At 47.6% G+C, this 14,541-nt stretch overlaps 1 protein-coding gene across 1 annotated transcript in view; it reads left to right on the forward strand.

The window, feature by feature from the left end:
- Nucleotides 1-4,785, forward strand: part of sns (sticks and stones) — a 289,259-nt gene extending 284,474 nt beyond the window's left edge. Inside the window, 5 exon segments of the mRNA XM_025298041.1 lie at nucleotides 390-551; nucleotides 554-745; nucleotides 1,306-1,433; nucleotides 3,003-3,186; nucleotides 3,934-4,785. Coding sequence (XP_025153826.1) covers nucleotides 390-551; nucleotides 554-745; nucleotides 1,306-1,433; nucleotides 3,003-3,186; nucleotides 3,934-4,421 — 1,154 coding nt within the window. The 3' untranslated portion in view covers nucleotides 4,422-4,785.
- The last annotated feature ends 9,756 nt before the right edge of the window (nucleotides 4,786-14,541 follow it).

Raw genomic sequence — 14,541 nt, forward strand, 5'->3', positions numbered from 1 at the left:
GCGCGCGCGCGCGCGCGCCCGCGGAGGAAAAGAGGCTGGGCCGATTAACGCGAGGACTTACGAGGCACCAAACGCGTTCTCGTTTCGAGGCAACGAAAGTTCCGATTCTCAGAACCGGATTCGATTCGCGCGCGCGCGTCGTAGAGAAATTTTGTCCGTTCGAGGCTCAAAATGTGTTCGGTGCGTTCATTCGGTCGCGTTAAGAGAATTCAGCCGAGATCCTTCATCTCCGCGTGCGATTGGTCAAATGAGCGTCTCTGGCCGCTGGAAAGCGGCACGAACGTGTCCCGCAGCGATCGCAGGACGTCGAGGTTGAACATGACTAACAATGTAGATTCACTCGTTGCATGAATAACAAACCGGTGATGGGGCATTGGCTTGGGTTACAGGCGAGGCGCCACCAACCGAGTTGACATCAAGCGAGAATAGTTCCTCCTACATCATCGTCATTATCATCACTGTTTCTGCCTCTGCTTGCCTACTCATTGCCGCGCCCATAGTCTTTGCTACAATAAAGTCGAGAAAGAAGGCCCAGCGTGCTGGTAAATATGATATTATCATGTGTCCTTTTTCTCCTTTATTTTCCTAGGACCGAATAAAGAGGAAAATCTGCAGGACGTCCTGTTGGAAAAGGGCGACTTTCCGATGAATTATGTCTATACGTTCGCAGCGACTTCCGTCATCTTTTTTATCGTTAATGTCTTCATCATGTTGTGGTACATAGTACGAAAGCGAAGTAAAGCTCGTAAGTTCACGACCAAGATTACCTTAGCGCGATCACGCACTCCGAACTATAGAGAGGATCATCGCGCTGGTTCACTTCAGCGTTTGACTACGGCCACGCGGTAAGATGAGTTGCCGGCCCGGTATCGAAACTTTGGAGAAGCTCGGCGTCTTACGATATCGATGAGAGGATAAGAGAGGATGCGCCGAGCGCCTCTCGTTGCATCAATTTCGACGACTGACGACATCAAACTCAGCCTCACATGCGGGGCTTGCCGTCCTTTATAGTATGAGGATGTAAAAAATTATCTCTTAGAAACGTTTCATTGCGTAAATACGTGTCAGATTCGCGTCACATTGCGCGCACCGGTCAGATATACGACGATGCGCGCGAAAACTGGTTTTCCAGCGACAAAAAATAACAGAAGGAAAAGAACCGATCAGACGAGAACGTCCTGATCGATTCGATCCGGGACGGAGACGGAGACTCGTCGTCGTCGTCCGCGCGGCCGTAGTCGCTCGTTCACACGCCATCACACACCATTCACACGTTCACCACGCATTTTCTTCACTTTGGCACAGGCATTAATAAGTCGCAGACTGCGGACATGTACGCACCGTCCACCGTCAACGGCGACACCATGACCGGTGAATTAAGTTCGATGTCGGACGAGAAGAGCGACGTTAACTTCGACGCTAACGATTACGTGGTCAGTGCCATCAGTCAGTATGTTCTTAGTAACAAGTAATTCCGGAGGGTAGGTTTGAGTTCTAGCAACACTTTTTCTGTTCTCCGACCTTCTTCGCGTTTTGCTGATTTCTCGCTGCCTCCTCCCTCCTCCTTCTCTTATTTCTCTTCCTCGTCTTTTTGCTCGTCTTACTTTTCGTTCCCTTTGCTTTTTTTTTCTTCTTTTTTTTTTCTTTTTTATTCTTCTCGCGATCCTTCCGGCCGCGGTGCGAATTATCTCCCGATAACGCGATGGGTCTGCGATGATCGATAGCTGTCTCTGTGCCCGATATTAACGATTAACTTACTCGCATTTTCCCATTCCGCTGACTGTCACGTATCTTTTAACCGTCTGCACGCGAAGGAATACAATTAACGTTAAGCGCACGTTGACGCTCTTCTACTTACTACTAACTCACCAGGGAGATACGCGAGAATTGTTGTTTGTGCTCAGTGAAATCTTTCGCCGATGAGATTCGCGACTGTTTGACCGTCACGGCAGTTCCAACTACCGGGAACCGAGAGATTTTCATTTTTCTTCTTTTTTTCCCTTTCACGAGAACAGTCTTTTTCGACGCGATCTTTTTCGGGGGAGGGGGGGTGGGTGGGTTTCGCGACACGGTTTAACGCATCTTGATTTTTGCATCGAAACCCGAATTTGACTCATGATATACCGTCACATATTCATGCCATGACCTCATAATGACCATACGTCACCCGAGCGCAGAGAATCTCACCTAAAAGTAACCCTCAGGTAAATCAAATCAAACGCGCATGTCTCTGAAACTCGAGCGCGCCAAGTAGCGTTACGACGAAAGACTGTCTGAGGTCGGCACTCGCAAGATCTTGATCCCGCGAGATTTCACATTGCAATAAATTTTCTTCACGGTAACAAGTCTCCGTATCCGCGTGGCTTTCGTACTCGTTGAGTACTATTGGCTCTCTCCCTCTCTCTATCTCGCAGTAACGTTAACTTTCGCGGGCAATGGACGTAAGAGTAACACCGGAGTAACGAAATGGCAGAGTATAACGATAACGGGAGTATAATCGATCTGCTGTCTCTCTCAACAACGATGGGAATGTCGCAATATTGCATCTTGCATTATTAACGCTCCGCTCCATTACTCATACTTTCATTGGCGATGAAATCCAAGGTGTAAGAAGACGTCGAGGCTTACATCGATATATTATTTATCAAGAGCGACGTGAAACGCAAACGGAGGAAAAGGAAAACCACTGCAAATTCAGTCCCATGCAAAAGTAATGCTTTCACACGAGTATGAAATATAAGATTGCGGGGGATTCCATTGTACGCAGACGCGACAGTTGACTCGAATAGAAATAGATTCTGCTACCGATTGCATATATCGGTGGGTTCATTGGAAAATTTTTCGTCGTCGTCGTCTTCGTCGTCGTCGTCGTCGTCGTCCCTTACCGGGACTCGTTTCACGGCGATCCTGTTTGCGAGTGCACAACAACGACAACAACAACAAGCGAACGTCGAGACGCAAGTCACGAATTAACGATCGCCGTTCACTCTGTTGCATGATAGGACGAGGGACGCAAAACCGCAGCTAGCACGTATTTAATAGATCAAACTATGCAGGATTTCGGGAAAGGTGGTTTAGAGATGCAGGTGCATCAGGGCACCCTCGGCCGTCGCAGCAATCACATGCAGACGTCGATGAACATGGACTCGCCGCCGCAGCGAACCACCGCCAGCGGGACTCTTTCGGGTACGTGTCGTACGACTTAGTGAATAAAAAAAAATTATCAATAGAATGTCCTTGAGTAACGATGTTCAACAGCGCATAATGTCCGCCAATTTGTGGTATTTAACGTTGCATCAGAGCGAGCAGCATTGAATGCTTTGACATTTCCGACGACATTTCCGCGATATTCGAAATTTTTTTATTTTTTTCCTATTGCTCGGTAATATCCTTGAACAGTCTCAAGAATGTGAAAATGCCACGAGAGACGCACATAAGGTTAACAATGCTCAAGATGTCGATCTAATGTTCCTCGTTCGCTACAAACCGGGATAACTTGCGCAACTTATCCAATTTCGGTCTCTCGACAGTACGGTAATCAGTACGCGGCTAAGTATTCTTCACCGATTTCCAGCGATAAATTAACTTACAATAACCCTGTCTCATCGATAGCGCGACTTTGAAGAACGAAAACATAAGGAAGCGATGGCAAAGCCACCGCCTTAAGTTTCCAATTCGCTCCTTCCACTCGAGTTTCCCGCAGATCCCCGCCGCTGGCCGTCGGGGCCGTCGGCGGCCGCAGCGTCGAAAGAAACACCGAGGCGTACAAACGCGAACGCGATCATCGCAATCGGTGAGGCTCGCGGTCGCTGAACTGTCCGTCGAGGTGTCCCGGGGACATCCCTAGCGTCTAAGTCTAACGGCTAAGTCTAAGGTTACCGTCCGCGTTATCCACCTCGCACGTCGTCACCTTGTCGTCGTCTAACGTTACAGTGTCGAAGTCGAGTTACATCGGCAACCCGAGCCCGGCGCCGCCTAACGACGTGAGCTTCTACAGCGTGGAGATGGACAACGGCCGCTACATGGGCTACGACGGCAACCCGAGTCCGGCGCCGCCCTCCATCGGGGACCCGACCGGTGGGCCTTACTACCCCTCGTCCATGGGCTCGACCGGTCACATAATGGGTCACGTGGCGGGTAGCACCGGCACGCTGACGCGCACCAGGACGCTGCCGCGCCCGGTGCCGCCGCCGGACGTCACGGTGATGACCGCCGGCACCAAGTCGCCGATACCGCCGTCGGTGCCGCCTCCGCCAGCCACGTTCGCCCGCGCCGGCGGCGTGAACCCTCATCCGCACTCGCATCCGCATTCGCAGCACTCGCAGCCACCGCCGCCGCCGCCGCCGTCGTGTCAGAGTCACCCGCTCTCCACGTTTGCTGCGACGCCGACGTACTCCGACATCGACGGCCATCTTGTCTGAGGCTCGCCAATCTTCGGGCCCAGCTCGGTGCGCGGCAAGTACCGCGCCGTCGCTCAGGACGACCAGGAGGACCGGCCGGTCGCGATCACGGAGAGGAGCACGCGTCTGTAAATGACGACGAAGACGACAGTGTCGTCGCTTTGGTTCCGGTCCCCGGCAACCGGGTCGTCCTGACCGTCATGTCGATCGTCGTCGTCTCGCCGTAGATGGTGAGAAGGATGAGAACGGCGCGGCCTCGCGAGCGACGACATGCACCGCAGCTGACGGTCCGGCACTCATCATGCGCCTGAACAATCTCGAGGACTCTGTTTTGTGCGCGAGAAAGAAAGTATGAGGAAGTGTGTAAATAGAGAGAGAGAGAGAGAGAGAGAGAGAGAGAGAGAGAGAGAGAGAGAGAGAGAAAGGGAGAGAAAGAGTGTATGTATGTGTGTGCGAGGAGCGAAGAGAGAACGTTGACGTGAGACGAGGATGATGCACCAGGTTCGCTGTAAACACGCCTTTCCCTTCCACGGTTACTTCCTAGAGCGGGGAGACGTCGTGCAGCGATCTCCTCCGCGATTCAATTCTAAGTAGGGGTATGTTATAATCGACCGCTCGACGAGGAACGAGCGACGGTAACCCCGTGAAGGAGAGGAGAAGCTCCTCCGAGGAAGAGAGCTTCTCTCCTCGAACAGGTCCGGGGATAATTTTATCGTTCCTCTGCTGTCTTGCCTTCCCATCTTTCTCCAATTTCACCTGCTCTGTAGCTCTTCGTAGTTTTTGTCCGCTCGCCTTAGCGTTACTTCGTGCCCCGAAGAAAAGAGAGAGGGGAAAAGGAAAGAGAGAGAGAGAGAGAGAGAGAGAGAGAGAGAGAGAGAGAGAGAGAGAGAGGGAGGGAGAGAGAGAGAGAGGGAGGGAGAGAGAGAGGGAGGGAGGGAGAGAGAGAGAGGGAGGAACCGCGATACAACCGGCGGCGTATCGGACGATCGAAGCTCCGAATATCGACGCTGTCGATCGCCGACGGGAGAAAGTAGGTACATATATTTTCTGCAAATACGCGCAATCAGACGTTAGACACACACATATACACAGCCACACGCACACACGCACGCACACACACGCATACACACGCTCCCGAGGAGGAGGATATCCGCGGCAATAATTTCGTTCTTCGGTTGCTTCGGTTGCTTCGCGCTAAGGACACACGCCGATCGTGTACGCTGTCGCGTCGCACCGATTGTGTTTGGACATCACTATGCACGGTTATCAACATCACGATGATCGGCAAGTCCGCGAGACTTCTTAGAGATATCCTTCGAGCGACCGTTACTTGTTCACTTCGGCCACTGACGCAGATTCCAGATTGCTCGCGAATGTGATCGCGAGTTTGGTGAAGTTTCATAAAACAACATGATGATGTTGAATCATCGATCGGTAGAGGTATTATCAGAATACATCGGTGTTGGTACACTAGCTAATGTCACGGCTCGAAACTGGAAGAAGAGAGAACGCCTCAACGTTCTTCGTAAGGTTGGTCTTGTGTTCTGGTAGGAAAGGAGAAATCCCGTTGAAATTTGCTAGCGAGTTACCTCGGTAACGGATCGTATCTTCTAGATGTGAAGTTTTGGTGTGAAGTTTTCTTCAAGAAGAAGAGCGACGCCGAATCGTACGAATTTGAGTGATCTCTTACTCGCACAAGGCGAATTCTCCGCTCTGAATGGTTGAACGAATATTTCCGCTCGAGATCGAGAGAATCTGACGTATTTCATCGTGACAGGATCAAATTCGCCTCGACCGACTGAAATATTCACTCGTGCGGAGTCGCAGGACTCGTTCTGAGCTTGCTTGAAACATTCACTCTCACGATTCCGAGTACCTTCACCGTTGGTTCCAGTGAACCTTCACTCGTTTTGAGCGACATTCGCCCCGAGGAATTCCGAGAAAGAGAGAGAAAGAGAGAGAGAGAGAAAGAGAGAGAGAATAAGGGAATAATGTACTGTAAAATTGTGTCGCCGGCGAATCACGCTCATTTCCGGAATCGATACGCGGCCGCGTTACGTATCGCGAGTCTATTCATCTGTCTTCCAAGTCGCAGATTGACATTGGTTATCCCAGAGCTCTCCGAGGCGTATCGGTATCGCCGATATACACGCTGACGTTTCCGTGCTGAGCACCGATTACCGCACAGTCTCATGCTGATATTGATTTCCGGGATACAACCGATAGCAGTTGATGATCGCGCGCGATAGCCCCTTTATAATATAGAGCTCGCAGCTTCTCGCAGGAGCGGGCATATCCGTCATGACCGTCCATTGTTTACTTTCGCGTCGATGTCGGCTTATCCCGACGATTCGAGGCTGAGGGAGGCGAGACAATCGTTATTACAAGGAGAAGAGAAACGCACGGAGTCGTAGAGAGAGAGAGAGAGAGAGAGAGAGAGAGAGAGAGAGAGAGAGAGAGAGAGAGAGAGAGAGAGAGAGAGAGCGCGCGTGGCGATGTTGAACCTTCTTTCCTCCTTCTCCCACTCCCCCGCCCCCAGCAACCCCTGTTGTCCCGCATCCCCGTGTCGTTTACGATGCTATTTGAGTTAACGGCGTTCTCCCTGAACGCGGCACCGCTGCTAGATGGCCGAGTTTAGCGCTAAATGTGCACGGTCCGTTCTCGAAACTCGGCATTTTCCTCCCGGTGACGCTTAGTGCTGGATAGTCGTCACACTTAGCGCTAAATGACGAGAACACCCGACGCGCGAGTCCGTCTCTTTCGTATTTCACTGGGGTGTTCGAGAACCTTCGAGGGGTAAGCGGAAGAGGACCGAAGCCAATCGTCGCGAGGGAAGATTGTAATCCCCGCGATAATTGCCCTCGGCTGCCACGTACACGCCCCCGAGAGCGAGCGAATTGATATCCCCGTCGCGGTAAACACCACGGCGAATTCTCCCCTCACACCGCCCCGAGACTTTGAGATGACTTAGCAAGCTGGAGATTTTCTCCGAGCGCGTTAGCGCAAACGCACGGCGGATTATTCGCTCATTTTTTCCTTCTGACTCTTTCATTCCGACATGCAACTGCCACCTTCGGATCGAGGTTGTCCCACGTGTGTGTGTATGTATGTATGTGTGTGTGTGTGTGTGTGTGTGTGTGTGTGTGTGTGTGTGTGTGTGTGTGTGTGTGTGTGTGTGTGTGTGTGTGCGCGCGCGCGTGAGGGAGAAAGAAAGGAAGAGAGGTCACATGCGTGAATTCCCGAGCAGCCACACGTGTGCACGCGATATCCTCGAGCCGAGAAAAGAAAACGATTTCCAGGACACGAGCGCGCCATATACCGAGCAGACGCATTTGCATATCATAACTCGCGCGTTCGCGCTTTAATTATTCCCGCATTATTAACCACTTATGTTGCTTATGTTGCGTGCGTCGCGATCGTCGTCCCTCGAGTAACTCGAGTAACTTGCGTAAAAAACTCTTGCGAAAAACGAGCGAGGAGAAGAAAAAGAAGAAGAAGAAGAAGCGAAGCGAATCCGACACACTGTCGCAGAGAACGGAGTTTTCACACTGCCGAAACCCGAAGTCAATACCGTAGATAGTTCATTGACCGTGTTATCGTCTACATAAGTATACTTTTACCTTTTACACGCGCGACATGTGTATGTGCCACGTGTACGCGACACACACACACACACACACACACACACACACACACACACACACACACACACACACACACACACACACACACACACACACACACACACACGCACGCACGCACGCACGCACGCACGCACGCACGCACATATTGAACGACCATCCGTCGTACTACGCTTCTACGACGTTAATCGGTGTGAGACGCATGAGCGTGAGTGAAGCACACACACACACATATACACACACGCTCGGTCGCACGTTAATATGTACGTTAAAAATGCGTTTTTGTGTTTTACTGGTGATTTCGGCTTTCTCGGAAACCCTCCGAGTTGTTATGTTCGCGAACACGAGCGGATCGACAGTTCGTGCACACTGAGCGCATCCCTCTCCCCCACCGGTGAGAATTCGCGCGAGGAGAGAAACGCGAGCACGGGGGAGCTACACCAGTGAATGTCTTGGCGTAGTGATATCTCGAACAAAAGACAATAGTACGTAAGTTTAATTGCTACGATGGTTTTTAGTTTCTAGAATTTAAACAGAAAGAGAAGGACACTCTCTGGCGGCACGCGGCAGCCGTGTCGGGGGAGGGTCGCGTGCGCGAAAGAGAAAGAAAGAGAGAGAATTCGCATCGGGAGAGCGGCTGTATGTGGATTCGCGCGGACGGTCGAAAGCGCGGATAGCTCGTAGCTCGACTAAATGTTCATACATATACATATATTTTTGCATTTATTTCCATTACGATTATGATTAAATCCATGTAAATAGTGCGATACGTCTCAATGTTTCACACGGTCGAGAGAGGGAGAGAAAGAGTGGAATAGTGGGAAAGAGAGAAAGAGAGCGAGAGAGAGAGAGAGAGAGAGAGAGAGAGAGAGAGAAATTGCGAGAAAAACAGAGAGAAAATTGCGAAACGAAGTAATTCAAATGGATCATATGAGGGTCTCACTTATATCTAGGCTATAAACGAAGTATGCTAGAAGGTATAACACACACGCTGTATATCTGAAGACAAAGAGAGAAGACGCGCGCGAGAGAGAGAGAGAGAGAGAGAGAGAGAAAGAGAGAGAGAAAGAGAAAGAAAAATAACAAAATAACAAACAGAAAGAATTATCCCGATTATATATTGGACGAGACAACGTCTTTCCGTTCGTCGAAAGCCTAAGTAGTCAGCGTATATTTTTGAAAACGACGACGAAACTCGATGCGTTTGGCCTACTGTAAGGAGGTATTATTACGAGAGAGTCATGTGACGTACGATGCGTCCGCGCCGGCGGTAAAGGGCTGTGACAATGGAGTGCAAGTCCCAGCAACAGCGACAGCAGCCGCGTCGCCTTGTCTTCTCATCACGATCTCGACGCGCGTTCCGTTCGGTTTTACATCATGGAGTGTACGACGTCGTATCGCATCGCATCGTATCGCATGGCCGACCAACGCAATCGTGCGCGCAACAATCGTGTGCGTGACGGTACGTTTGGCCGTCGCGATTAATTGCAACGACAATTATGATTTCTCGCCGCGCGCGCTTCGTTGCTCGCCCGGGTGTTCGCGGGAGGGTCGCTTCGTCAGCGATAAAATTCCCTCCGTGCGTGTGCGATCGTTGAGAGAAAACAAATTGATAAAAGCGCGACGAAAACAAGAGTGCCGGCTGCGACGCGACGCGACACGACGAGAGATCCTGGTGGGATTTGCACTTCGCTCTGCGGAGAGGAATTGTTTGTGTAGGAGACAATTTATACTTTACGCGCCCGGCGGTCACGTGCGTTCCATGCTCGGGAGATTGTTTGAAAGTTTTATGGATAACGTTTTCCGTAGCGTACGCGTATTGTTGTTTCAATTACAGCGATTATTTGTTACGATTACGGTAGATTTTACGAAAGCTTAAAGGAAAAAAGAGAGAAGCGGAGAAATAAATAAAAGAAATGAAAGGGAAAGGGAAAAGGGAGGGAGGGAGGGAGGGAGAGGAGAGGGAGAGGGAGTGGAAGTGGGAGAGAGAAAGCGAGAGGGACAGAGGGAGAGAGAAAGAGAAACAGAGACGTGTATTGTTAACCGCCGTTGTGTATGGAGAGCCGCACAGTTCGGCTTAGACTGATGATAAGAAATTCACGTATGCTCAATTAGAGAACATGTTCGCGCATAATTAAGAGTTCTATTTACATATACATGTTTTATATTTGTAATTAAACAAATCACATCTCTATACTTAATATTACCTGAAGATTATTAGATTTATGTAATCTCCAAAGTATTTGCTCATCAAAGTGCTAGGCATGTTAGACGGACCGCTATTCGTCCAAAATGGTACCTTGGAGATGGACATACCATCTAAACAGTACGATATTTGATATTTTACATAATAATAACTCGTATAAAATTCCGTTGATTACTCTAAGACATAGTCAATCCTAATTATACAATCATTAAGGATACGGAGAAAGGAAATCAATTAATCGTTTTACATGTATATATATACATACATACATACATATATATATATAAATATATATATACGTATATAATATGTACATAGCACTTAGATAGATACGAAAGGAAAAAAAAGAATGAAATACTTAACGAATTATATCAAACTACGAAGAGAAATACAAAACGAATCGAGAGCTTTTGTACTAGGTGTATATTGGTATATTATATTCACTTTGTATCGTTCTTTTTATCGGCGGTTATATCGATAAATAGAGATTTTTTAGCGACAGCGCTATTGTGTTTTCTAAAAATCGCGGAGTAAGAGAACGTTCAACGACACACACGCGTCGCGAGCGAGGATGAAATTGAAGGGAGCAATAGGCGGAAAGAACAAAAACAAAAAAAAAAAAACAAGAAAATAGACGGGAAATACGATAAGAAGAGAGCTATATAGGATATCAGGACTAAAAGAGGGAGCGCCGAGAGCGCGACGTCGTGAAATTATCCGTTCCAAAATTGATATCGTCAGTGTTCCACATCGCGTCTTCGCGTCGCACGATTTTTCATACGACCCCGCTCCCCCCGCGCGGGCTCCTTTTTACGTGATCGGGCTTCTACTTTTTCACGCGTAGGGACGCGTAGTTTTTAACCCTTTGTGCCGTGAGCGTTGCGCCAATTACGAAAGTATGTTGTACTCCTCCCCCTTTTCGAAGGTACGTAAACTATATTACGCCGCGACTGGTCTAAATGTTGCTTCCGTTTTATGTGCCAATCGATTGATGTTCTTCGACGTGTGTAAAATACCGTACGATGTTAAACAAAGAACATAAAGAAAAAAAAAACGACAAGAAAAAAGAGAGAGAAAGAGCGAAATAGAGTGGAGAATCGAGACGAAGAGCGAAGAGCCCGACGACGCCGGTCGGCGACCGTTCGAGATTTCGACGGAGATTTTCTACGACGAAGTGCGGCCGGCGCTATTTTACCCGGGTACAACAGATACGTCAAAAAAGAAGAGGAAAAAGGAACAAACGAAAGAAGATGAGGACGAAGACTTAGAGGCGGCAGAAGATGAGGGAGAAGACGACGAGGCAGGAAGGAGACAAAAAGAAAACGCGAACAAAAACGCAAAATGGAAAAGCTCTCTGATCGGATACGGTGTAACATAATGGAATGCCCACGATTACTGATTAATGTACATATACATAGTATTTTTACATTCTAATTCTAAATTACATTTCCAATTCTAAATGGTATACACATACACTCACACAACGCGCGCACACACATGTACATTCGCATACACGCAAAATACACACACACACACACGCATACAAGTACACATACACCCTGTGAGCTTCGCTTCGTCGTCTATGTATCGATCGCAACGTCGTTCAGTCCCGTCATCAGTCTCGTCGAGCGTGTATCTCGTACAAAAGTGCATTTACACGAAGCAGCGGTTATTGCTCAGCAGCATCCTCTCCTCTGTTTACTCTCCCTACGTATATACGCCCGTAGACACACATATACACGTATCTATACATACATACATACATACATACATACATGCATACAACACACAATAAACGAACACGCTGCTGCACGATATTCAACAAATACATGCCTTGTGCCTTCGCCGCACCACGTTACTTAAACCGTAATAATGTAAGACGGAACGAAAAGATGAGAACAAAGAGACTTGTTAACTTTTTACGCGCGGTGCCTCTTTTGCAATTGTCTTGAGACGCATTCGTGCGATTTATTGCCGAAAACACCGTGCTCGTCGCCAAAAATTTCCCGGACGGATGAGCGTCGCGACGAACGCTCTCGAAATATACGCGAAACACCAATCGAGCTAAACACCGCGCGCGTGTTTTTCTTCTCTCTCTCTTTCCCTTTTTCTTTCTTTTACTTTCTTCCGTGACGCGATTTCGCTCGTATTTCGCGATGGTCGTTAGCACGCGGAATCCCGCATAAGTTAAACGGCGTGTGATTCCTTTCCCAACAACTGCCAGTACTTTCTAATTCGATGGAACGAGGTGTAAATGGAATTTACACGTCGATAATACGTCGATACATAGAGGCGGGGCGAAGCTCAACACGCTAGTCCTTAATTTAAAACCAAAGTAAAGCAACATTGTGTAGCGTTTAAGAATCTCTATTACGTATACACACCTGTGTGTCTATACAGACATAATTATAATTAACGATTCAATCATTGTAATTAGGTAAACGACTAACCGATAAGCAAATAGGTAAAAATAAGCCACTCATTATGTGTATCATCTTGTTTTCTTCCCCATTCATAATTTTTCACTACACAATTAACAACATTTTACCTAGGAGCCTTTCGTCGAGCTAGGATTATTCTGTATCTGTATTCTGTATATTGTTTTCTATTGCGACTATTAAAACTGATTGTCAACTTATAAATCTCGGTCTGTTGCCCTCCCCCCCTCCCCCCGCGCCACGCAATTCCGTCCCATGTCCATCTCCAATATAGAATCAAACAAGCAGACTTGTAATTAAAACGGTATTAGAACTGAAGAATCGGATATTGAATTATTTTATTGGAATTTGGGATTGGGATGAGATTTGGAAAAAGATTGAAATTGAAAGATGCAACCGACTAGTTTCAAGAAATTTTTATTTTTCCACCAAGGATACTGAATTGTAAAGTTCCTTTTGCAAAATTTTAAATACGCCTGTAAATAACGCCGGATACGCAATGCGTCTTTCGATTGTTATCGGGGAAAATGAGAGAAGATGAAGAGCCTTGTAATCATATGTCAATGTATATTTTTCCTTTTGTATAGCACAGAAGATAACAATTACTATTGTATTACATTACATTTGTTGTCATTCTGGACATAGAGGATGATAATGACGATGATCGTGAGAGAGTGATAATGATGATGATGACAATGATGATAATGTCGAACAATTATGGTAGAAACGAAGTACTAGATAGATCTTAATGGAAATACATCTGTTAGACGTTACATCCGGTTGCGATGTTCGAATCTAGTCTCTTCTTCGTGAGGCAAACAAGATCGCTCGTCGAAATCAGTTTAACAGCGGGTCGTTATTACTAGACTGCTCAGTCTTGATGCAACTTATTTGCTCGCGATCTACGTTGCGCACAATTGTTCACGAGTGCTTTCACGTGCTCCCACGCAAGAAAAAAACACAAGTCTCATTATGCGTAATTCAAGAGCGCGATATCCGAAATATGAGAAAAGAAGCAAGTCAATTAAGCAAAAGAAGACTTGCAGTTCGTCGTCACGGTCACAGTACACATTCGCAAGCAACGGTGAAATTAGAGTATCAATATCGAGGAATTATTACGATTACGAGTCCTACTTTCGCTATTGATTCGCTAAGTCGTGCAAATTATACGGAGACGGGAATTTTTCGATCGAAGAGTATCTTATCACCGGAACGTGAACTTCGTCGACGGAATATTTTTCGTAGATTCGAACGAGTCCGTCGCAACACACGAGATCACACACGCGCGGGATTCGCGCGATCGGCGAAGAAAAGAAATCGGCTAGAGCGCTTACACATTCGACCTGATTCGCTAATTGCACGTTCGAACAGAAAAACGGACGCGAGCGCGTCTTTCTTTCCTCTCTCTTTTTGTTTTTCCATCCGTCCGTCTTTATTACATCTCTTCTACAGAGACCGCAATTTCCTGCGGTCCGAAGCGTTTTTCCCTCTCTTCTGCCGCGACGATTGTTCGGAAAAAGAAAACGTCACCTCAAGGATCTCGCTAGAATTCTGTACATCGATAAGACAATCGCTCGCTGCTCGTGATCATCGACGTGAACTCAATCAATATCGACAGGTACCATGCTGTGTGTGATATATCTCAGTATACAGGATATAGTTTAAAATAAATACGGATCTCCTATGTTCTAACGCTCATTGATCGGCAGAGTATATCGATATTAATCGTTACGACAACTTACAAAGTATATTTGCAAATCTATCCGAGAGTAGACCTCCGCCTACGCACGAGGAGGAGGCACACCTCTTGCGACGAGAGTGACGCAATTTACAAATTGTACACGTACTAAGTACAA

This window comes from Harpegnathos saltator, unplaced genomic scaffold (assembly GCF_003227715.2).
Source record: "Harpegnathos saltator strain DR-91 unplaced genomic scaffold, Hsal_v8.6 scaffold202, whole genome shotgun sequence".
NCBI classification, from domain to species: Eukaryota; Metazoa; Arthropoda; class Insecta; order Hymenoptera; family Formicidae; genus Harpegnathos; species Harpegnathos saltator.